Genomic DNA, 24,864 nt, shown 5'->3' on the forward strand with positions numbered 1-24,864 from the left:
TTTAACACCGCTTTCAACAGTATTCCAGTTATATCTCGGAGTGTCAGCTTAATGTGGGAGGATAGCTCGAAGTGATGCAGGTCTCAGACGTTCACTACTTTGGTGAAACCCACGGGCACGGGTATGGTGCTGACAAACCTAGAAACACTATCGGGGCAAACCGGGAATCGAACCCACAATCATAGGTTTCTGGCGTGCCCAAGGGATGCAACTCTGCACAGCAAATCATGGTGCCTTAGACGACTGGGCCACCCATGCCCCCTAAAAATAAAATAACAGAGGCATGTGTTGCATTATTGCAATGAACAATGTCACTGATTGTGCATTGTTGTCTGCAGTGATTTTTGCGTTAATGATTAAAAAAGAAGTCTGTGAGGTTACTTTTGTTGACATATTTATTTATAAGAATTGACCGCAATATGTTTTTGCTTTTATGGAGGTATAAACATAAAAAACTTTGTGCACACTTTACATAGTTACAGTTTGAATGCCATTTTTTTACGTTTATACCTTCATAAGCACAAAAGATATTGAAGGCAATTCTTAAATAGTTGATCATGTTGGTATCTCTGCTGTGTTATAATGTTGGAATATCTATATCAATTAAGGTACTGATAGGATGACCTGCTGGAGTTATCTGTTGTAAATCCTACAGCTATGTCTCTCAATTTAAGAGTTGATATTAATGTGACCCTGAAGATCCGGGGTAGAATAGGTCTTCAGCAACCCATGCTTGTCATAAAAGGCGACTATGCTTGTCCTAAGAGGCGACAAACGGGATCGGGTGGTCAGGCTCGCTGACTTGGTTGATGTATGTCATCATATCCCAATTGCATGGATTGATGCTCATGATGTCAATCACTGGATTGTCTGGTCCTCGATGGACTCGATTATTTACAGACCGCTGTCATATAGCTGGAATATTGCTGAGTGTGGCATTAAACAACAAACAAACAATGATATTAATGTAACATAACAATGGCAGAGGAGCTGACTGGTGATGTTTACTAGTGATGTCAGTTACAAGATGTACCCTGTGTGATTGTGTGTCATTGCTCTGCAACAGTGGAGGTCGCTGCATGGGCGATCAGCTACATGTACTAGTTTGCCTGGTGCTGACATGATTATTAATTTACAGACCTTGATGGTATACATGCATTGAATATTGTTGACTAGCTAAAAACAACATTCAAACCATGGATCAACCAGTTTACCTTTCACAGGTATCAGAGATTCTTTCAACAAAAAACTCCTGTCCAGGACAAACTGTAACTTGATTTGGCCTATCAAATTGATTACAAAATGAAAATAAAGTTCTTGGTGTATTGTCTTCATCATGAAGGTGAATGACAAATAAAATTCCTGTCTTTCTTGATTGGTAAAAGTCATTGTATACCTTGGCGGAATAGCAAAAAATATTTTCTGCCTCTAACAAAAATCTGAAAATCATATGGCTAGTTAAATATATTTCATAAAAAAATAGAATAAGGCTAGTTAAATATATTTCATAAACAAATAGAATAAGTGAGGTACTCATTAAAGTGTTGGCTTGAGAGACCCAGATTCATGTGCACATGGGGGCACGGGTGGCCCAATCAGCTAAGGCGCCGCGATTCGCTGTGCAGAGTTTCGTCCCTTTGGCACGCCAGAAACCTATGATTGTGGGTTCGAATCCCTGTTCGCCCCGATTATGTTTCTAGGTTTGTCAGCACCATACCCATGCTCGTGGGTTTCACCGAAGTGGTAAACGTCTGAGACCTGCATCACTTCGAGCTTTCCTCCCACATTAAGCTGACATGCCGTGAGATAACTGGAATACTGTTAAAAGCGACGTTAAACCCAACTCACTCACTCACTATTCATCTTCCCAAGGCAAGGGAGTTAACTGTCTATAAAAGTCCAGTTTCCACCCTTGCCGAAGAAAGCTGGGATTATGGAGTTATTTTTTGGCTGGACTAATTAGCCAATGCATAGTCCAATCACAATCACGTAGCGAAATTGACATCCATCTGACATTAGGCTTAGAAGGGACATAACTCGTAATAGCCACTGGTGGCGCTACAATCGAGCTCAGAAATTCCAGCCTTGCCTCAGGAAGATGAGTCTATTGGGTATTTTTAAACCAATGAGTAGACATTTTCTTTAACAATTCTGTGTGAAATGGTGTTTCAGGTGAGTTTGTAGTCATGTGCTGCCCCAAGCATTTGCCAAGTGTGTAAAATGTCGCATACACTCACAACAGTGATTCGCATGTCTAATTAACAAAAAATGAGACATGTTGCCTTTTCTATGCAGTATTCACTGCAGTAGAGTTTGTTTGATGTGTGCAGTCGATCGGTAAAATAATGATCTGTAAACAAATACAGGCACGTAAGTTACATTGGGTAATTAATTACAACTGTGTTATACAACTGTGTTTTTGAAATTGTTCATGAGCTTTTGTATGTTGCATATAACACCCATGAAGATAAAGCCATTAAAGGTTAGAAGTGGTCTTCAGCAACCCATGCTTGTCGTAAGAGGTGACTAACGGGATGACATGCATCAACCTAGTGAGCAGGCCTGACCACCTGATCCTGTTTAAGTCCCCTCTTACAACAAACATGGGCATAAGCTGAAGACTAATTCTAACCCAGATCTTCATGCAATTCTGTGTTTCCCTGACAATAACAGCAGACTGAGAGAGTTCTACTCATTTCTTGCTTGCTGTTTCAGCTCAGTGCCGATACCTAGCAGTGTGGAGCACTTCCGCCGTGAGAGAAAGATGATCATTAAGAGAGCCATGCAGGTGAATGTATATGATATTGATGGGCCAGGCCAACTCAATTATGTCTGTTTTAATGTTAACCTTAAAAGAAACAGGAAGAGGCTCAGTTTTTAAATGATCAGAGTAGCCTCCCTTTGTCAGTTTTTTTAGGATCACCAGCTAGAGGTTTTGCAATTTAATTTTTCTACTAGGCTTTTACCCATAACCCATCTGGAAAGAAAATAACCAGGGCCCATTTGCACACAGCGATCTTAGTGCTAAGATGATCATAACTCACATACTTTAACATAGGCTTACAATAGTCATAGCACTAAGATCACTTTGTGCAAGTGGGCCCTGCATATCAGTTGAAGGAGTCATTAAGTTGGTATGACCTGTAAATTGGTAAGTGCTGAATGCTAACTTTGTTTATGGTGGAGACGTCTGTTTTGGCAACAATGTTTCTTTTTGTGCTGATGCCTACAAAGATGATGCGTCCATGTTCAGGTGAGCGAGGCCCAGCCACTGAGGGTGCAGGCTGACCTGATGAAGACGGAGATGATGAACGCTGAAGCCCCTGAATACACCCCACAGAGTCTTCCGCTGCTTCTTCATCAGGTAGGAGGACATTCCATGTATTTCAACCTGTTGAATGCCCCAAAGCAGGCATTAGCCCGGTGAATGGGATGTCACGTCAGAGCATTGTTTACAGTAATAGATCATGATATTATCCATCGTTTTGTGTTATAGAATTATTTGTGATGGTGTCAGAAAAAAAACATATTTGGCTGTCAGAAGAATAAGACTATTATTACATATCTTGACATACAGTTAAATACAATTTGTATGTTTTCTTCATATATGTTGGGGGCGGTCGGGTAGCCTAGTGGTTAAAGCGTTCGCTCGCCACGCCGAAGACCCAGGTTCGATTCCCAACATGGGCACAATGTGTGAAGCCCATTTCTGGTGTCCCCGCCGTGATATTGCTGGAATATTGCTTAAAGCGGCGTAAAACCTAACTCACTCACTCATATATGTTGTGTTCATCTGTTAATTGTTTTAGTTATAACCAATTGCTTACTGTTTCTGTTGGATATTATATAGGATTAGATTTGTTTAATTTTGTTTTGGGTATTTGTTCCCATGACCAGTACATACTCGGTATTGTTGCCTGAAGTCAGTCACATCATAATACAAATCTGAAAAGCAAAACTCAGAAAAGAAAAGAATGTTTTTCTTCTATAAAACCTTTTCTTACAATGTTGTAAGCAGCATTATGTTTTGCTAGTATTTCAGTACATTTCAGAGTTGTGATGAAGGAAATTGATGTTTTGCAACAGAGTAAAGATTTGGCTTTAATGAGATTGAAAGCAAATGTGGCCATGTGCTAACATGACCAATATATTTGTGTGTTCAGTATTTCACGGAACGTATTCAGCAGCTGGTTCAGTGCAAGCACCTGCACATGCTGAGATGGAAGAGATTCTGTGAACACACCAGCACTATTGAAGCCCTCTACCCACTTTATCAGAAGAAACTGAGGTAAGCTGTCAACATGTCCTTCATTCATGTTCTGTATTGGGGATATGGAGGAGGTACCGCAGGCCTAAGGAGCACAATTCACAGTGTAAAGTTGTGTCCCTTAGACTCCTGTGATTGGAATTCAAGTCTTCAAGATTCACCCTGATTATGGTTCTCTGTTTGTCAACACCCTACCCATGCTTGACAGATTCCACCACAAGGATATAGTTGTTTGCTGTCACCTGATCTGGTGGCTGATGTTGTTGGTCTAACCTGATCTGGTGTATGGTGTTGTTGGTCTAACCTGATCTGGTGTATGATGTTGTTGGTCTAACCTGATCTAGTGTATGGTGTTGTTGGTCTAACCTGATCTGGTGTATGATGTTGTTGGTCTAACCTGATCTGGTGTCTGATGTTGTTGGTCTAACCTGATCTGGTGTATGATGTTGTTGGTCTAACCTGATCTAGTGTATGGTGTTGTTGGTCTAACCTGATCTAGTGTATGATGTTGTTGGTCTAACGTGATCTGGTGTATGATGTTGTTGGTCTAACCTGATCTGGTGTATGGTGTTGTTGGTCTAACCTGATCTAGTGTATGATGTTGTTGGTCTAACCTGATCTGGTGTATGATGTTGTTGGTCTAACCTGATCTGGTGTATGATGTTGTTGGTCTAACCTGATCTGGTGTATGATGTTGTTGGTCTAACCTGATCTGGTGTATGATGATGTTGGTCTAACCTGATCTAGTGTATGATGTTGTTGGTCTAACCTGATCTACTGTATGATGTTGTTAATCTAACCTGATCTGGTGTATGATGTTGTTGATCTAACCTGATCTGGTGTATGATGTTGTTGGTATCTGGTGTATGATGTTGTTGGTCTAACCTGATCTGGTGTATGATGTTGTTGGTATCTGGTGTATAATGTTGTTGGTCTAACCTGATCTGGTGTATGATGTTGTTGGTATCTAGTGTATGATGTTCTTGGTCTAACCTGATCTGGTGTATGATGTTGTTGGTCTAACCTGATCTGGTGTATGATGTTGTTGGTCTAACCTGATGTGGGGTATTATGTTGTTGGTCTTATCTAATGTGGTATATGATGTTGGTCTAACCTGATCTTGTGTATGTTGTTGTTGGTCTAACCTGTTCTGGTGTATGATGTTGTTGGTCTTATCTGATGTAGTATATGATGTTGGTCTAACCTTATCTCGTGTATGGTGTTGTTGGTCTAAACTGATCTGGTGTATGATGTTATTGGTCTAACCTGATCTGGTGTATGATGTTGTTGGTCTAACCTGATCTGGTGTAGGATGTTGCTGGTCTAACCTGATCTGGTGTAGGATGTTGCTGGTTTAACCTGATCTTGTATATGATGTTGGTCTAACCTGATCTTGTATATGATGTTGGTCTAACCTGATCTGGTGTATGATGTTTTTGGTCTAACCTGATTTGGTGTAGGATGTTGCTGGTCTAACCTGATCTGGTATATGATGTTGGTCTAACCTGATCTGGTGTATGATGTTGTTGGTCTTATCTGATGTGGTATATGATGTTGGTCTAACCTTTTCTCGTGTATGGTGTTGTTGGTCTAAACTGATCTTGTGTATGATGTTGTTGGTCTAACCTGATCAGGTGTATGATGTTGTTGGTCTAACCTGATCAGGTGTATGATGTTGCTGGTCTAACCTGATCTGGTGTATGATGTTGCTGGTCTAACCAGATCTTGTATAAGATGTTGGTCTAACCTGATCTGGTGTAGGATGTTGGTCTAACCTGATCTGGTGTATGATGTTGCTGGTCTAACCTGATCTTGTATATGATTTTGGTCTAACCTGATCTCGTGTATGATGTTGTTGGTCTAACCTGATCTTGTGTGTGATGTTGTTGGTCTTACCTGATGTGGTATATTATGTTGTTGGTCTAACCTGATCTCATGTGTGATGTTGTTGGTCTAACCTGATCTGGTGTCTGATGTTGTTGGTCTAACCTGATCTTGTGTGTGATGTTGTTGGTCTTACCTGATGTTGTGTAGGATGTTGTTGGTCTAACCTCATGTGGTATATGATGTTGTTGGTCTAACCTGATCTGGTGTATGATGTTGTTTGTCTAACCTAATCTGGTGTGATGTTGTTGGTCTAACCTGATCTGGTGTATGATGTTGTTGGTCTAACCTGATCTGGTGTATGATGTTGCTGGTCTTACCTGATGCGGTCTATGATGTTGGTCTAACCTGATGTTGTGTATGATGTTGTTGGTCTAACCTGATGTTATGTCTGATGTTGTTAGTCTAACCTGATCTTGTATATGATGTTGTTGGTTTAACCTGATCTGGTATATGATGTTGTTAATCTAACCTTGTCTGGTGTCTGATGTTGTTGGTCTAACCTGATCTGGTGTATGATGTTGTTGGTCTAACCTGATCTGGTGTATGATGTTGTCGGTCTAACCTGATCTTGTGCATGATGTTGTTAATCTAACCTTGTCTGGTGTCTGATGTTGTTGGTCTAACCTGATCTCTTGTATGATGTTGCTGGTATAATCTGATCTGATGTATGGTGTTGTTGGTCTAACATGATCTGGTGTATGATGTTGTTGGTCTAACCTGATCTGATGTATGGTGTTGTTGGTCTAACCTGATCTGGTGTTGCTGGTCTAACTTGATCTTGTGTATGGTGTTGTCGGTCCAGCTGACCTGATGTATGTTTGCAGTCACATCCTGAACGAGTACCACGACTGCGTGCAACGCGCCCAGCGTCTCAGTGTGGCCAGGGAGAGTCTACTGGAGGGCAAGGATACTCCCATCACCGCCATCAAGATGGAGGACCTGCTCATCTATCTCCGCTGGCTCATCTGCAACCTCCACTCTGTCAAGCAGTTCAACCAGTACCTCAGGGTAAACACACGGCGGAGATACAGAATTGTTGGATTCTGTTAACAGGGTTGCTGGTCACCAGTCATTGATGTAGTGGCCATTTGAGGAATAATCTCATTAAAATCAGATCTTAGTTCTCGTTGCCGCTAAACAAAGATCTGAGGACATAACATTACGGGTCACGTCAGACCGACCTTTCGCAAACTCTGACCGACCAATGGATTTACTGACAAGAAGTCGACATTAGGCAATCAGAAGGCAGTTTTCTCGTGCTTTACGGCACTAATTTCAAATTGGCGACTACGCTTCGAAACATATTTTGATAAATTCTTGCTTAAAAATTGAAACCTGAACAAAAGAACATTCTCGAAAGGCTAATATATGGTCTAGATTGTATAGATTCAGTCGTTAAGCCCGTAACTATCGTTCAGAATATCCCGTTTTAAAGTTGTTGAGGCTGCATGATTAGAAATCACATTCCAACTGTCACTTTCATGATCTGGTAAGCGACGCTCTGATTGGTCGGATGAAAGGTCATTCTGACGTGAGCCCTAATGGGATGTCCTCAGATCTTTGTTTAGCGGTAGCGAGAACTAAGATCTGATTTTAATGAGATTGTTTGAAGAATCACAAGCTCACAGAACATGATGATGGCTGTCACACATTTCTGGCTCAACATGAGATTGTCATTATATAATTTGTTTAATTATACCATTTGATTATAGTATAGGTATTTGTCACATGAGAATTGAGAATCGCCCTACGCTGTCTTTTTTGTTGTCGTAAGGTTAGCAGTGAATGTTTTAAGAAGTAATGCAGGATAAGTATACAAATGTAAAAAATATTTAGATTTTACTAATATTTGGATTTATCATCAGGATTACCGGTAATTTGTTACATTTTCATCAACCGAGATTGTTTTAAAAATTTATGATATTTCCCCAAAGAACCCTTGTTTTGCTGCAGTGGGGATGTTTAAGACATAGATACTAGATCTCCTGCATGTACTTACAGGTTCTCCAGTGGTTGCCAGTGAGTCACCAGTCGGAGATCGCACCTCCAGACATGGACAAAGTGGAACAGGTGAGGCCTGATTTGTGTACTGGAACTACTTCTGTTGAACTTAACTACACTCTGTTTTTATACTGAACTGATTCAAATTAAATAACTGTTTTTTTGCAATAACAAGCCAAACATTAAGTTTCTGATGTGAGCTAAAAATGGAACTTCTGAGGCAGCACATTATTCCAGTTGCTTAATTGCCATAGGCGCCGGAATTCACTTTGCAGGGATGCATCTGTTATGAGTGCCATGAACCTATATGATGGGTTTGAATCCAAGATTTGCCCTGATTATGTTTCTGAGTTTGTCAGCTCCATGCCTTGTGGGTTTCACCGAACATGCATCACTTCGTGTTTCACTCCCACAATAAGCTGATATACCCTGATGTAACTGAAATATAGACCAAAGCAGCTTACAATTCAACCCTCTCAAGATGTTCCATGACATTCAACAGTTGACATTTCATCCTTATATTCCATTCTAAAACTTGTTTCAGGAGGAGATAACAGGTGCTTCCCGCTTCGCATCCCGTTACGATGATGGTATGGGCCTCTTCCCTGGAAGTCGTCCTCGCTCAGGACCCGCATCCAGACCAAGTTCTGCTGCTTCCAGCCGCTCTTTGTCAACCCCCATCCCTGCCCCACCTCCCATCAACCTCACCCTCCTCTCCACCAACCCCCTCGCCTCATCCTCCATGCTGTATGCTGCTGCTGCCTCAGGTCAGTGATTGGATGTGGGGATTGTCTGTTTGTAATTAGGTTATTTATCAACTACAGTCAAACATTGTGTTGAATTCCCACTTGTCTCAAACTCACGTCCCGATCCGTGCAAATTCTGTCTATGTTATTATCATTTATACTCGGATCTGTCGAACTGGATGTGTCGAATTCCCGCTTGTCTCAAACTCACCTCCCGATCTGTGCAAATTCTGTCTATGTTAACATCTTTTATACCCCGATCTGTCGAACTGGATGTGTCAAATTCCCGATTGTCTCGAACTCACCTCCCGATCCGTGCAAATTCTGTCTTTGTTAACATCATTTATACTCAGATCTGTTGAATTGGATATGTCAAATTCCTGTTTGTCTCAAACTCACCTCCCGATCCGTGCAAATTCTGTCTATAGTCACATCATTTATACTCTGATCTGTCGAACTGGATGACACGTGTAAATAGAAAGATGAGTAAAACAGATAGAGATTATATTTTAGTGATTCCATTCTATCTTCTATGTCTTATGAGATTGTCAGAAGTTAGTAGGGATATCCCAGCAATATGACAGCTGTCTGGAGAGTTCCTGTAGTTCTCATAGGTTCCCTTGTACGATGATTTAAAGTTAACCTTAGACATAACTTTAGTGTGGATGAATCTTTAGGTCTAGTGGTGAAATGGTGCCTTTTCATAGTGTTGGATTTAAAAAAAAATTATATTTGAGTATCCATGGCAACAACTTTGACTTCGACTGAAATTGGGGGTAATGCTCGTTTCTGAAGTAGTACTTCTGTACTCCAAACTTGGCACACAGATAGTTCTAGTGGTGAACTGGTGCCTTTTGATAGTTTGGGATTATTTGAACAAATATTTGTCAAGCTTCCATGGCAACAAGTCTCATATATTTATACAAGACAAGTATTTACCATTGTGGGGGATATTGATGACTTTGTCCTCTTGTTGGGATACTACAGGGATGGGGAGGGAGAAGGGTCCTGTTTTGCCCCCAGAATCGGCATAAGATAAGGGGAGACTGGACTCGATTCACAACAAATAAACAAACAAATTTGTGTGTACTATATGGCTGTGGTTCCATGGTTTCCAGGAGGTGGTCTGGCATCAGATGAACACAACCTGTGTCTGCCCCGTCATGTGACGGACTTCGACGCCTTGAAGCCACAACTTGCCTTCCTAGTCAACATCTACGGCATCCAGTTTGTGAGTGACAGTAATGGGGGGTCTCTTTATTGCAAGTTAACGGGAATTAGATCAGGCAATCTCATTAAAATCAATTCTAAGTTCTCGTTGCCGCTAAACAAAGATCTGAGGACATCTCATTACGGGTCACGTCATAACAACCTTTCATACGACCAATCAAAGCGTTGCTTACCAGATCATGAAAGTGACAGTTGGAATGTTTTTCTAATCATGCAACCTCGAAAACGTTAACACGGGGTATTCTGAACAGCAGTTACAGCCTTTACGACTGATTCCGTCAAAAGTCTATCTCTTCCATGGGATTAACATTTGAATGGAAGAAGCGTTTCACGGTACATGGGAAGCACTGCCAAACAATCTCAACCATATAGAAGACATTCCGGAATGTTCATCTGTTCAATTTTCAAAATTTTAATCGAGAACTGTGTCAACATATTTTTCAAGCGTAGTGTGAAATGGAAGTCGCCAGGTTGAACTGAGTGCCGTAAAACTGCTTTCTAATTGGCTGATGTCGACTTCATGTCAGTCATTTAAGTGATCGGTCAGAGTTTGCGAAAGGTCGTTCTGACGTGACCGGTAATGGAATGACCTCAGATCTTTGTTCAGCGGCAGCGAGAACTTAGATCTGATTTTAATGAGATTGTAGATCCGGAAAATTATGAGATAACTTTAGTGGTGCCAGGGTGCAACAGTAATATAGCTATGTTGAACTGAAGGTTAACTGCAATCAAGGTAAGGAACATATGACATGGCAATATTTTGATTGAATGAGTTGGGTTCAACTCCATTTCAAACAACAATACGGTGTCAGCGTAATTTGGGAGGAAAGCCATGATCATTGATGATGTAGATTGTTTGCCACTTTGAATGTTTGCTTATAGTTTAATCGCATTCAGCAATATTCCAGCTATATGACGGTGATCTGTAAATAATCGAGTCCGGACCAGACAATCCAGTGATGGATATCATGAGCATCAATCCATGCAATTGGGATATGATGGCATGCATTAACCAAGTCAGGGAGTCTGACCACCCGATCCCGTTAGTTGCCTCTTACGACAAGCATGGGTTCCTAAATACCATTTCTAACCCAGATCTTCACAGGTCATTTGTCTCTTGAATGGACTCATGAGCATGTTACTGACAAACCAAGACTCGTAGCTAAATCTGCAGTTCAGAAACATGAACAGCAGATCCTGGCAGAACAATGGGAGGCTATTCAAAACTCTGTTCAACATTTACATTGCGTTTCTTATAAATATTTGTGACTTAACTGTGTTTGTTTATGAATGGTAGTTAGTTAAGTGATATATATATATAAAAATATATATATACAAAAATGAGATAAAATTGTTAAATTAAATTAAATTAAATTACTTGGTGTCGTCGCTGGAGTGTGTAAATACATTATGACGTCACAGATGTAATTTATGATGTCATTATAAGTATGACGTCATTATATGTCAATGTCAGTTACACTGAAGAGCTGTCATGAGACAGCGAAAGTACTATGTATGAAACTGATATAAAGAAGATGATGGACTAACGTGGACTTTATTATTTTATTTTACATATATATATATATATATATATATACTACTCAAAAGAAGATAAAGAACACCCAATTCTTTCATATCACTATAGTTAATATGACCTGAATTAGGTGTTCTTTAACACATTTTTTGCTGTAGTATATATGACTGGTGTTGTACGGCATACATGCACAGTGTTAGGAATTCAAATGTATACAGCAAGAATTTATTAAGTGCCAATTTACTTCTACTAAGATCTGGACCCCACAAAGAAATAGTAGCGCTAAGATGATCATAACTCCTATACTTTAACATAGGTTTACGACAATCATAGCCCTACGATCGCTTTGTGGAACTAGGCCCTGGACCATATTTATGCAAATATATGTGTAGATGATCTACAGACTTGTATTCATGTGAGAGTTTTGTCCCAGGACTTGGACAGCATCCGCAGCACTGCGGATGAGATGGAGCTGTTTGCTGCCATCAACCGCAGGTTCAAGCACATCTTCATCAAGCAAGAACACATGAACACCTTCAAGATGTATGACAGGGTTGAGGTGAGTGAGGTCAAACAGCGAGTGATGGTGTACTGGTTCACTCATGCTGCTTGGTTATGTTATGATAACAAGGTACCAGTATAAAACAAGGTCGAAATTAACTGAAATGAGATCTGAACTCCTAAAAAGAGTTGAAAAGAAGCGTTGAATGAATTTGGATTTAGGTCTGAACATGTTGAAAATAATAACCAAGTTAAATTGAAGAGATTAAAAAGTTAAGAATAAGGTGTTAACAAGTTGAGAATAAGGTGTAAACAAGTTAAGAATAAGGTGTAAACAAGTTGAGAATAAGGTGTAAACAAGTTGAGAATAAGGTGTAAACAAGCCTGAACATTTTGGAAATATTGTCTGAGCAACATGGAGACAAGGACCAAAATATTGAAATGGGGAAACTGTTGATGTTCAGTTGTGTTTTATCTTTTCATAACATGACAGAAAGTTGGTGAGATGGGATTAATGTGTCCTTATTGTAACCTGCATTAGTCTGGACAAAGACAAGCAGCCACACACACATATGATGTAATAGTCAATATTAGGCTAAATAAACAAATAGTCTTGGTTCTCAGGCACCCCTTGCATCATCATAATGTCCACCACACGTTTCGTTTTTATTTTCATTTTTTTTTTTTTAAAGTACAAACAAAATCCTAACACTTAAACACAATGCGATCCAAAACAGCGCACAGTAGGAGTTTGTATGCTTGTTTATGTAGGGAGGCCCTTTCCCAGGTTGATGGTACACAACTGTTTATTTAGTTACATACTAGTTTGAACAAGCAAAAAAACAAACCAAAAAAGACAATACCTGCCCGCACTATATTTTCAAAAGTTATTGCCTGGGAACCAATTCTTTCATTTTTTAAGCCTTTAACCCCGTTTCACCCCACCTCTCCTATTTGTAGGGCGGGCAGGATGCGTGGGGATCAGACTCCCCGAACCACGCCCTCCTGAAGGATGCCAACTGGCAGTCCTTCATCACTCTCAAGTCAAATCGGGATTCAACTCAGGAGAAGAGATGGACACAGCTCCGACAGACCAACAACGTTGATGAGGTTCTGAGAGTACAAGCTCACTTCCTCCATGTCACTGATGCAGAGGTAGGTGGGGTGCATGCCGTTGTCGCTGCTCAACTATAATGCTTTATCAGGGTTCATGGCTGAGGCTAGTCTCCAACAGTCAAACTAGTGCAATGTTTAAAATATGTTTAGTCTACCATCCCCTACTTGGCATCATTACGTGTCCAAACACACACACACACTCTCTAAGTCGGAAACAAGTAGTGTTTGCTTCCCTCCAAAACTCTACAGCTAATGAATATTTCTGTATGGAACCATTATTTTTTAAGGCAATAATTTGCTTTTATTATATTTTTTATTTGCAAACACATTTGTAGTAACAACTTGAAATAATGTATCAAAAAAAGGAGGGGGGAGACATACCTTTTTATGAGTAAAACCTCCTTCAAGTTTTCAGTAGATGTTTGTGTCACAGGGCTTCAGATAAATTTTTCCGCCATATAATAATTACTCACACATACCGTTTACATTGGGTAGTGATATTACTCCCTTGGGTCCAGACCAATGACTAGACATTTTTCTTAAATAATTCTGCTTAAAATGATGTGCTATGTGACTTCTAATTTGTAGCTGTTTGTGTGCTGGCCCAAGTGTGTAACATGTCGCATAAACTCACAACAGCGAATACAAGTCACTGTTGTGTTTTTCACTGCTGTAGAGTTCTCATGATGCCAGCATTCGATCAGTAAATAAAGATCTGAAAAGAAAAACTATTGGATTTCTGAAAATCTTCATGCTGGGTAATGGTGACTTGTTTTGCATATTTTACACAAATACGGAAATTGTGTGGAGCTTTAGTGTTAGTATTGGGACAACAGATTGAATAAAATTGTTGTTAAATTTGTGGCTTTGACTAGTTACTATTGTCACAGACTGGTGAGGTATCCTGTGTAACACATAGTTGGACTCTAGCTTTGAACAAATGGAATTTGAAATTACAAACCTGAACTTGTATCTAGGCATTATTATCAGTAGACTAGTCTTTGTTAATGCACTGGTATCGGCTGATCTTACTTGACCAACATAGATTTTATTATACTCGGGTTTCCGACTAGAGGCTGAAGTTGCAGTCTGGCATCAGAATTTAAATTGAGGTTAAATAACCAAGGTATTTTTGAAATTTAGAGTGTTTTATTAGAAATAAACACAAAATATGTAAAACACAGAAAATTGTCTTTCTATCAGAAAGAATTTCAAAATCAATGCTGACCACAACTTGTGTAAAGTGGCTGTCTTGCTGACATTTGAAACTGTTGACTTCATATCCAGGTGAGCTACAGTGCCATGGCACTATTTTGGAATACTTTTGTAAAATAAGAATAGTCTCATGTGTAAATTTAATATGTTATTCAGAGCTCCAGAGAAGCTGCGGTAAAATATGCATCAGAAATGCAGAAATACGCAGAAAAATAAAATCCAAGTGTATCAAATACGCAACGAACATTACAGATAATCTACAAAAATAAAACTTGTGCGTATCATCAAAATATTGTGAAGTAACCCTGCGTATTCGATTAGCAAATGTGGAAGTATCGTGGTATTTTTTAGTCCTATAAAGCTCTCGAACCCACACGACACCAGTTTGCAGGGACTACATGAATAGTGTTTTTAAATATTTAACTTAAATACCCACATGTGTAAAAACTAGTGGGTGACAGAAATTTGAATACCCAGATAGATTTACTGATACCCAATGATTTTAAAATGCATGGGTTAAATACCCACAACACCAAAAGCTTATCTGGAGCTCTGTTATTTCCAAAGTAACATGCCTGGTTGAGACTGTTTGGGATGAACTGTTAGCTGTGAACCCAGCTTTACATGTAGTGTCACTTGCTCTGCATGATTCATTGTTCTGACAGACACAGACCTGCAAGTTGATTTTCTTTCAGGGAGCGTTGGGTTCCTATCATTTTAAGGAACCATATCAATTTTTAAATTATCATGAAAGATATCAATGAATATGAATGCACCAAACATGAAATAGTTGCAAATGGTTCATGGGTATCAAACATATAAGTTGATGATATTTTTTCAGTTTGACAACAAATAGAATCACTTTAAGTGAAAATGTCACCATCTTGTCTGCTGACTTCTTGCTTAACTTTTACTGACTCCAAACAAGTGACAGTGTGTGATAATCAAGTCCAGGACCCACTTGCACAAAGCGATCTTAGCGCTAAGATGATCTTAACTCCCATACTTTAACATAGGCTTACGATAGTCTTAGCGCTAAGATCGTTTTGTGCAAGTGGGCCCAGCTGCTGCTATAAAGAGCTAGATAGTTAACTTAAGAAGCTTCATCCCATCTCAGTGAACTCAAATCATTTTACCTTATCCTGACTCGTACTAATTGTAGTGGAAACTTCATGAACTGTGTTTCCAGAGAGCAGCTCACCCAAACACACCCCTGGTCTGCGTTACCAAGCCAGTATACTCGTCATTCTTCTCATTTTTGGCCATTTGAGTGTTGGGGGAAAATATCCTGAGCTTTGTAATCCGAGCCATCCTATCAAACTTAATCCTTTTTTATAATTTTTTAAACTTGAATTACATTCTTCCGCATGAAGTGAGAGCCATGGCGTCTACTCTAGCTCTTCATCATGTTCATGGCAACTGCTCCTTCCCGACAATTATGTAAGGTTGTTTCTGGATATTGGATACTGTCTTCGCTAATCATTATCTCAGAGACTTCTCCACACAAGATGTTGCTGGATTTCACCAAGTTGGACCATTAGTTGTTAAGCAGCAACTGACAGTGCTTACTGGAAGATAGACCTTTCTACAAGTACTCACCCATATCACACAGACTTCCTGATGTCAGGTTACTGTCCTATAACCAATGGCCAAGAGTCCATGTTCCCCTGTTTTACTATGGGGGCGGTCAGGTAGCCTAGTGGTTAAAGCGTTCGCTCATCAGGTCAAAGACCCGGGTTTGATTCTCGTCATGGGTACTATGTGAGAAGCCAATTCTGGTGTCTTCCGTCATGATATTGCTGGAATATTGCTAAAAGCTGCGTAACACCATACTCACTCACTCACTCACTCATTCACTCACTGTTTTACTATGAGTGAAAACGATTGTTTTAAGCTTATTGCCTCCTCTTTACACTCTAGTTTAAAGTAAGCAGGAAATATTATTTTCCTTAGCGAACTTTACTAAATCCACCAAATCTATCAGATTTATTCCTCTCTTTCACAAGAAGTAAGTGGTACCCCACATGGATATAAAGAAATTATCCCATACCCAGGGGGTGAATTGAACAGATCTCATTCTGGACCACACACACAGGTGGAACCCACCACCTATATGGGATTCCAGTAATTAGTTGTCAGACCCATGAAGATCCGGGGTAGAATAGGTCTTCAGCAACCCATGCTTGCCGTGAAAGGTGACTATGCTTGTCGTAAGAGGCGACTAACGGGATCAGGTGATCAGGTTTGCTGACTTGGTTGATGCATGTCATTGTATCCCAATTGCGTGGATTGATGATCATGATATCAATGACTGGATTGTCTGGTCCAGACTCGATTATTCACAGACCGCCGTCATATAACTGGAATATTGCTGAGTGCGGCGTTAAACAACAAACAAACAAATTAGTAGTCAGGATAAGTTATATATGTATTCTTTAGAGTAAAAATATCCTTAATACTTATCCTGACTCATACGCTAAAGCCATCCCCTCTTCCCTGTGTTTTGGCCATAAGGTAAGGGAAATGAGAGAGTGAAGAGTATACCGGCTTGTTACATTTTTCTCGTTCGCATCCGCTGACCAGGGGTGTGTTCGACTGCTGTTTTTCTGTTCTCCGGGAACACAATTCAGGAAGTTTTCACTACCTTTCAGAAATAGAGAGAGATAAGCAAAAAGTATGACTCAGGATAAGTATAAATGATATTTTTACACTAAACAATACATGTTTATTCTGATTTGATGCCTCCCTCCATCTCCATGTGCCTAATCCTCCATCAGATGTATACGTAACATCGATATCAGGGGGACCCTGAGTAAACTTTGACCACCAATCAAAATGAAGGATGCATGGATTTATTAGCCAAAAGAGAACTCTAAGTATCAAATAATGTCAATTTAGATTTTATTTTGTCAACGTGATCAGTTTCTGCATTGTAAATTTATTTGTCTGTTCCTAAAGTTTTACAAACAAATATAATTTCCAAGTTTAGAATAAAATTGCAGAAAACCTAAACTTGGAGGCCTCTACAACATGCACTGTTACTGGTGTCGTCACAAGAAAGTAGAATGCATAACTGTTGTCGTCACAAGCATGATAATGCATATATGGTATCTTTTTTTTCAGTGTTATTTGTCCACATGCAAAACGGTTTAGCAATTTGAAAGAATTATGAGCACCATTTTATTTATATTCCAAAGACCTGTGTGGCCATTTATTGAAAAGGAAGGAATGAGATTAAGACACATATTTGCCGTTTTGGTGTCCATTTTGTTGACCTAAATTTACAGTTGGTGACACAGGTCTTTGCATTGTCGATGCTTCTTGCACTGCATGTCTTCTATGGTTTTGCACACAGACAGTTCAAGACACCCTGCGCCAGCAAGCAGGCATGGTGCGCGATCCTCCGCATGTGCAAGCTGCTTCTGTGACGTCGCACCGCACCCGTAGCAACACCACGCAGGTGTGGAAAAAGATATACTCAAACCCAGATCTGTACACTGAGTAGGTATTTTACTGTGTGATTCATGTCTTTCAGTGTTTTTGTCATAAACACCCTTTACTGTTCTGCGTACCATCAATTCTTTTAAAAGAGAGAATTTAAGGATGTCAACTTTTTAATTATGAGGAACATGACGTTTCAGAGTATATGCTTACTCCTTCATCTGGTGAATGACGTTGACATCAATAAACTTTCTCTCATATGTGTATCATTTCTAAACGTCATACAAGTTGATTCTATTTGTTCAACATCGCATGACTGTATTTAAGAGCATGCGTGAATACTGTTTAGTGCTGCTGTGAGTCAGCTATGAGTTATGTCATATGATTTGTAAACAAACACGTAAAGAGCTGACAAACCAGTGGTTGATAGCATGAGCAACGGTTCTATTTATCAGTGGGGGTCACGGGTGGCCCAGTCATCTAAGGTGACGCAATTCGCTGTGCAGGGTTGCGTCCCTTGGGCACTTCAGAAACCTATGATTATGGGTTCGAATCCCGGTTCGCCCGATTATGTTTCTAGGTTTGTCAGCACCATACCGTGCTTGTGGGTTTCACCGAAGTGGTAAACGTCTGAGACCTGCATTACTTCGGGCTTTCCTCCCACATTAAGCTGACATGCCGTGATATAACTGGAATACTGTTAAAAGCGGCGTTAAACCCAATTCACACTCACTCACTCACTCACTCACTCACTCACTCACGCACGCACGCACGCACGCACGCACGCACGCACACACTCACTCACTCACTCACTCACTCACTCACTCACTCACTCACTCACTCAGAAATGGCAGCCTAGTATCAATAGTACAGAAAGGGTGAACACCAGGGGAGACAACCCTGTTTAAGTGACTTGCTGCTCTCACTATCAATCACTGGTTCTTCTGGTCTAGTCACAATCTTTACAAACCACAATGATTTAGACCTAACATTGCTGGCTTTGAATGGTTTTCAGATGAAATGTGTTGGTAATCGTTTCATGTCACATACAGGATGTTTTGTGTGTTTCAGTGCTGAGAGACAGGATCAGGCCAGCCCTCAGGATTTCGATGAGAGGGAATTGGAGAACGTCAACTTCAGTGGGAGTCAGGCCAGAGCTTCTAGTGCTCGTAAAAGGAAGGACAGTTACGATTACGTGAACACGGTGCAAATGCTGGGTAGGTACAAAATATATGAAGTTCTTATATAAATCAGAACAACTGGTCTTCAGGTTATGAGTTTTGTCAGTCACATTATTCTTCCTTTTTGAAGTTTTAGAGATTGTCATCAAGTTTCACTGAATGGCTTCCAAACTTTTAGTATGACAACCTGAATATGTCATCATAGCATTCCTTCTTGCACACAACACCTATGACAATAACTACTTAAGGACATTTATGACAATATTTGCAAACTAAATTATATTTATAAATTCAGTGTATTTAATGTTTGTGACACAATAGATCAAATACCAGTTGATTATTAAACCTGTGCAGATCCGGGGTAGAATAGGTCTTCAGCATCCCATGCTTGCTGTAAAAGGCGACTATGCTTGTCGTAAGAGTTGACTAATGGGATTTGATGGTCAGGCTTGATGACTTGGCTGATGCATGTCATCATATCCCAATTGCATGGATAGATGCTCATGATGTCAATCACTGGATTGTCTGGTCCAGACTTGGTTATTTACAGACCGTCGTCATATAGCTGGAATATTGCTGAGTGCAGCGTCAACAACAAACAAACAAAGATTATTAAACCATTAACAGAACAAATAACAAGGACCTTCTTATGAAATACAGCAGTCTCAAGGTAGAAAGATGAAAGCCGTTAATGAGTCTAATTTTGGCCTGTGTGTAATGTCGACTGGCTTATGGGAAATCTGCAAGTTCCAAATATGGGAACAAGGATGTAGTGAATGACTGTATGTTATTTTATGAATCTATAACACAAAGGTTGGAGTGTAAATGTTGATGATGTGGTGTTCTTACCCAGGTCTCGATGAAGGAGAGCATGACCAGAGTGCCACTGTCAACATCCAGGGGGCGTACCTCTCCTTCCTTCAGCTGAGGCATCTGAGGCTGCGAGATCTACGCAGATCGGTCAGTCGCAACTTTTATTTTATAGTCATGTTGTCGGGTAGGATTATAAACATGGGTGTTACTGTTGCTGCAGAGTTATCTCCCTTGGGTGAACGTGGTGAATGGGTGGCCCTGTTGTCTGTGGTGCAGTTGAGTCTCTCAGGCAAGCCAGAAGCCTATGAACGTGGGTCGAATCCCAGATTCGTGTGGTTATGATTCTTGTTTTGGTAAAAGACCTGCATCACTTCTAGTATTACTCTCACATCAATCTGACGCCGCGATATAAGGCTTAAAAAAATAATAGCATTGGTTCTCAGGCAATGACTTTTGAAAACATAGTGCAGGCGGGCTCTGTTGCTTTTTATTTTTTTGCTTGTTCAAACTAGTATGTAACTAATAAACAGTTGTGTACCATCAACCTGGGAAAGGACCTCCCTACATACACAAGCATAAAAACTCCTACTGCCACCATGACCATAACATGAGATGCACAGTAAAGCAGTGCACATGTAAAGGGAACTGTGTGCTATATTGGATCGCATTGTTTTAAATTATTTAGATTTTTTTATTTTTTTAAAAATGGAAATAAAAACAAAGCATGTGGTGGACTCTATGATGATGCGGGTGGTGCCTGAGTACCAAGACTTATTTTTTTAGCCGAACTGAAAGACTCTCACTCATTTAAGTGAAGGCTCTATGGATGCAAGTTTGAATCAATGAATCCTTGAATCAATGAATTTGTATTCATCACCAACTGATTGTTCAACACCTGATTATACTGTATTAAGGCAGATCCAGTTCTAATCCTCAATGTTATTTTGCAGTGTCTCAGCATCATGAACTATTTCCGCTCCATCGAGAGAACCCTGACCATCAACGATGGTGGACTGTCACATGAATCAGGCAACGTGAAGAGGCAAAGGTTTGTAGATTATTGGGAGACCTTGACCTTTGTAGCCAACTGGATAGAGCGTCTGTAACACAAACAGTACGTACCAGTCACTGAACAAATAACCAAACACATCACTAACCTTGCTACATAACACACAAGGTAGAGATGTTAGCCATTAATGGTTGAGACCGTCTCCGTGGTCTATTAGATAGAGTGTCTGCCCACAGAGCAGAAGGTTGGTAGTTTGATTCCCTAGCCACCAAAAGGCGTTAAATTATTGTTACCCTGCCTGGTGCTTGGCATAAGGGGGGCAGTGGGTTAGCCGTGTGGTTAAAGCATTCGCTCGTCACACTGAAGACCAGGGTTCCATTCCCCACATGGGTACAATGTGTTAAGCCCATTTTCCGGTGTCACCCACCGTGATATTGCTGGTATATTGCTAAAAGCAGAGTAAAACCATACTCACTCACTTGGCATAAGGGGATAAAACAAGGACTGGTCAGCTATGAGTATACAGTCTGAGTGGGGTATCCATGTTAAACTGTGGCATGGTATCTCAGCAGGCTAGCACTATAAAACCGTCATTAGTCTGAATAAGTACAAGCAGCCACTCATGTGCATACACGTAGCTATGTAATAGCAATAATCTTGAACGAGACATTAAACTACATTTGACCTCACCTTGTAGATTATTGGGCTATTTGGGTCATACACAACTAGAGCTCAGGTGTAGACATGGCTGTAGTGATCTGTCTGTATAAGACAAAATCATGACCTTTTTTGAGTCACTAGCTGTCACATGTGAGTTTTTGTGTGTAGTTTCAATGTTAGACTTTTACTGAAATTGCAAGCTGAGTATGAGTGTTGCACAATCTTATTACTCAATCACTCTTTACTAGTGTTAGATCGTCTTCATCCATCCTGGCCTTGAATGAATTGATCACATCATTCCCCATCAACCAGCCATGACTAGACACAAAATGGGTTACTGTTCTTGTGTAGAAAACAATGATGTCAATTGTTGCTTTTGTTCTATGTAAAATTGAAAATAATAAACCCTCTCACCTTCACATAAAAGGTTAGCCCAAGAACATTGTATTAATTTCATGCAGTCTCACAGTGATTGCATCTCTAGACACTGAGTTACCTCCCCTTGACCAAAAGCTGAAATAGGTACAAAGTCTGTAAAAAGTTTTTGTATTTTTTCCAGCCCGCAGAACCATCGTCGCAACACGGAGACGGAGGGTACAGTTGGTGGCGGCGGTGGTCTTGGGTCTCACAGCTACCTCCACAACACACCAGCTGACTTCAAGTAAGCCTGGCAGAAATGTCCATTGGGAATACTGCATCCTGTTTTCTTGTTTCTGGGAACACATGTGCCCAATTGTCTGAGGAACCCCAATGTGCCCTGCAGAGTTAAGCCCTGAAGTATTCCAAACAAAAATTATTATAGGTTTGAATCCAGGTTTGGTATGTCAGCACCATACATGTGCTTGTGGGTTTCACCAACTTGTTAAATGTTTGAGACTTGCATCACTTTGGGCTTTCTCCCCCAATCAAGCTGACATGCCTTGATATAACTGAAATACTGTTCAAACCAGAGTTAAACTGAACTCATTCACTCAATTTATATTCTTGATTATCTGATCATTTAGCAGAAGAGTTTGTGTCTGCAAAATCAGGACTGGAGTCCTTCAGGGGTAGACTGCTGTATACTGGAGAATTTGGAAGCATAATTTCTATAAACCAAAACAAGTGCTTTCTGATTTATTTTTTTCTAAAATATAGCTTTGGGAATATTTATTTCAATGTGACAGCTGTCAAGTAACATTAGGCTAGAAGCATCAAACAAATATTGTCGACAGGTATCCTTCTTCTTCTAATTAGGCGGTCGGGTAGCCTAGTGGTTAAAGTGTTTGCTCATCGCTCCGAATACCCGGGTTCGATACCCGACATGGGTACATTGTGTGAAGCCCATATCTGGTGTCCCCCGCCGTGATATTGCTGGAATATTGCTAAAAGCGGCGTAAAACCATACGCACTCACTCTTCTTCTGACTGGGGATTTAATGTGCACTTTCCGCAATTAAGGCGTATTTCGCACATGTATCCATTGTGCTGCAAGTGTCCACAACACTGTCATATGATCAAAGCAAGAAGGAATATTGCAGACTGTTGTGTCAGGATAAGTATGTAAATAAGGGGAATACTCTGATTCCCCTTTATTGTAAATATATGCTCATAACCACAAATGATATGTTGTCATGCTCAATAGACTCATTGTCCTTCATTGACATATGCAATATTTATTACATACAAACAACCAGGACATCATGTTTTGTGTGCACACAGATGCTATATATTGTATGCAGTGCCTAGAGCAATTGTTTTAACACCTTTTACTCCAATACGGTACCATTCTGTGTGAAGACTTCAGAAGGTTGTTTCAGGTTAACTTTCCTTTCAGCCAATCACCAATGAGGTTTTTAAATTCTTGGCATGAGTGAGCGAAGCATTTAGACAAGCATATCTGATTTCTGTATGTTGAAAATGAATATAATCGGGAGATCGTAATGAAAAATTTCCATATCTCGGCAGTTAAGAAATGAAACCAGATTGCTTTGAAAGCTGACATCTGATTGGCTGAAGAACCCACACACCCTTCATTTAGATTGGACACACGATCTTCATGTAGAGAAGCATCAGATCAGAGTAAAATATGTTGTACCAAGAGCAAAATGAATATGTTATGGTGCTGTTCACATTTAGGATCTTCCTGGCATTCATTGACCTTCAACAACTTCTGCAATTTTTCATGTTATTCTAATCTTAGCTGATACCAATACTGGAAGTGAATTCTTGATTAATCCCATATATCATTGCACATTGCTTCATGATAGCTAGCACATATTTTATTTTTCACTTTTAGATTACACAATATATATAATGCCTATCAATTTTGATAAACAAATTATGATTGTTAATAATTTTTCCAGTTATATCTATAATGACAATTATATATTTGCAGAATGAGTGAATCAGAGTTTATAGAATTCTCAGAGGTAGAAAACCACGATGACTTCTACACCATTGAGGAGGGTCGCATCCACGTCGTGGACCAGAGAGGTTACTACATCATGTATGACATGGCCGTCTCAGATGTTGAGTGAGTCTTACTATGTTCCTGTTCTCTAACCTAGGAACCAACCCTTGGTGTAATGAAGAGTGCATCTGTCCGGAGAGCTGAAGATCGTTTCAATCCCCACGTCATACCAACAGATGTTAAAAGATATTTCTTGTTACTCTGCCTGGGGCTGCCAAAGACTCCCGGCTCAGAGACCATATGTTGTGTCTGAGTGGGTGATCCATGTTAAACTGCGCCATAGTCAATCAGTGGGCTAGCACAGTAAAACCAGCATGAGTCTGGACTAGTACAAGCAGCCACACACACGTAATTAGTGAAAACAAGTGAAATAATCTTGACTAATGTCCGACCCCATTTCACCTCACCTCAATCTAGGCTCATATGTCCAAGGAAGCTGCTTTGCCGAGTTATGTGCTTTTGCCACGTACAGAATCTGCTTGTTCCTCCCCAGTGCCTTAGTTACCCTACCAGTACCATCACTGCTTTTAGTCTGGATCAACATAGCAAAGAATCTTGAAAATGTTCCCTCCAACCTAAAATTTCATTTTAGTAAATAATTAATGACTCTACGTTTATTCATTTTAAGAGATTGGTTTGAGATTGCAGCCAAATGGTAAAGCACCCAACATTTCCCCTACATTCTCATGAGACTGGTTACCTTATATTTAAAGGAAACAGAATAGAAACCAGAGAACAGTGTCTGCCAAGCTCAGTAGAGAGTTGTGGTCGGTGGCAGCGATAGTACAGAGGGCTCTGACAATAGGTTATCA

The 24,864-nt window shown here is 40.1% G+C and overlaps 1 protein-coding gene across 2 annotated transcripts in view; it reads left to right on the forward strand.

The window, feature by feature from the left end:
• LOC124151794 overlaps nt 1–24,864 on the forward strand; it is an 84,730-nt gene that overhangs the window by 2,704 nt on the left and 57,162 nt on the right. For both annotated transcript variants that reach the window (XM_048401759.1, XM_048401760.1), the window contains exons 3-17: nt 2,716–2,788; nt 3,254–3,364; nt 4,164–4,288; nt 6,979–7,162; nt 8,156–8,224; nt 8,700–8,922; nt 10,020–10,132; nt 12,099–12,224; nt 13,127–13,321; nt 17,853–17,998; nt 19,010–19,155; nt 19,973–20,079; nt 20,883–20,980; nt 22,161–22,262; nt 23,978–24,115. In XM_048401759.1, the coding sequence (XP_048257716.1) occupies nt 2,716–2,788; nt 3,254–3,364; nt 4,164–4,288; nt 6,979–7,162; nt 8,156–8,224; nt 8,700–8,922; nt 10,020–10,132; nt 12,099–12,224; nt 13,127–13,321; nt 17,853–17,998; nt 19,010–19,155; nt 19,973–20,079; nt 20,883–20,980; nt 22,161–22,262; nt 23,978–24,115 (1,956 nt within the window). The remainder of the gene's footprint in view (nt 1–2,715; nt 2,789–3,253; nt 3,365–4,163; nt 4,289–6,978; nt 7,163–8,155; nt 8,225–8,699; nt 8,923–10,019; nt 10,133–12,098; nt 12,225–13,126; nt 13,322–17,852; nt 17,999–19,009; nt 19,156–19,972; nt 20,080–20,882; nt 20,981–22,160; nt 22,263–23,977; nt 24,116–24,864) is intronic.

Source organism: Haliotis rufescens, unplaced genomic scaffold, assembly GCF_023055435.1.
Source record: "Haliotis rufescens isolate VD_foot unplaced genomic scaffold, xgHalRufe1.0.p SCAF_23, whole genome shotgun sequence".
NCBI classification, from domain to species: domain Eukaryota; kingdom Metazoa; phylum Mollusca; class Gastropoda; order Lepetellida; family Haliotidae; genus Haliotis; species Haliotis rufescens.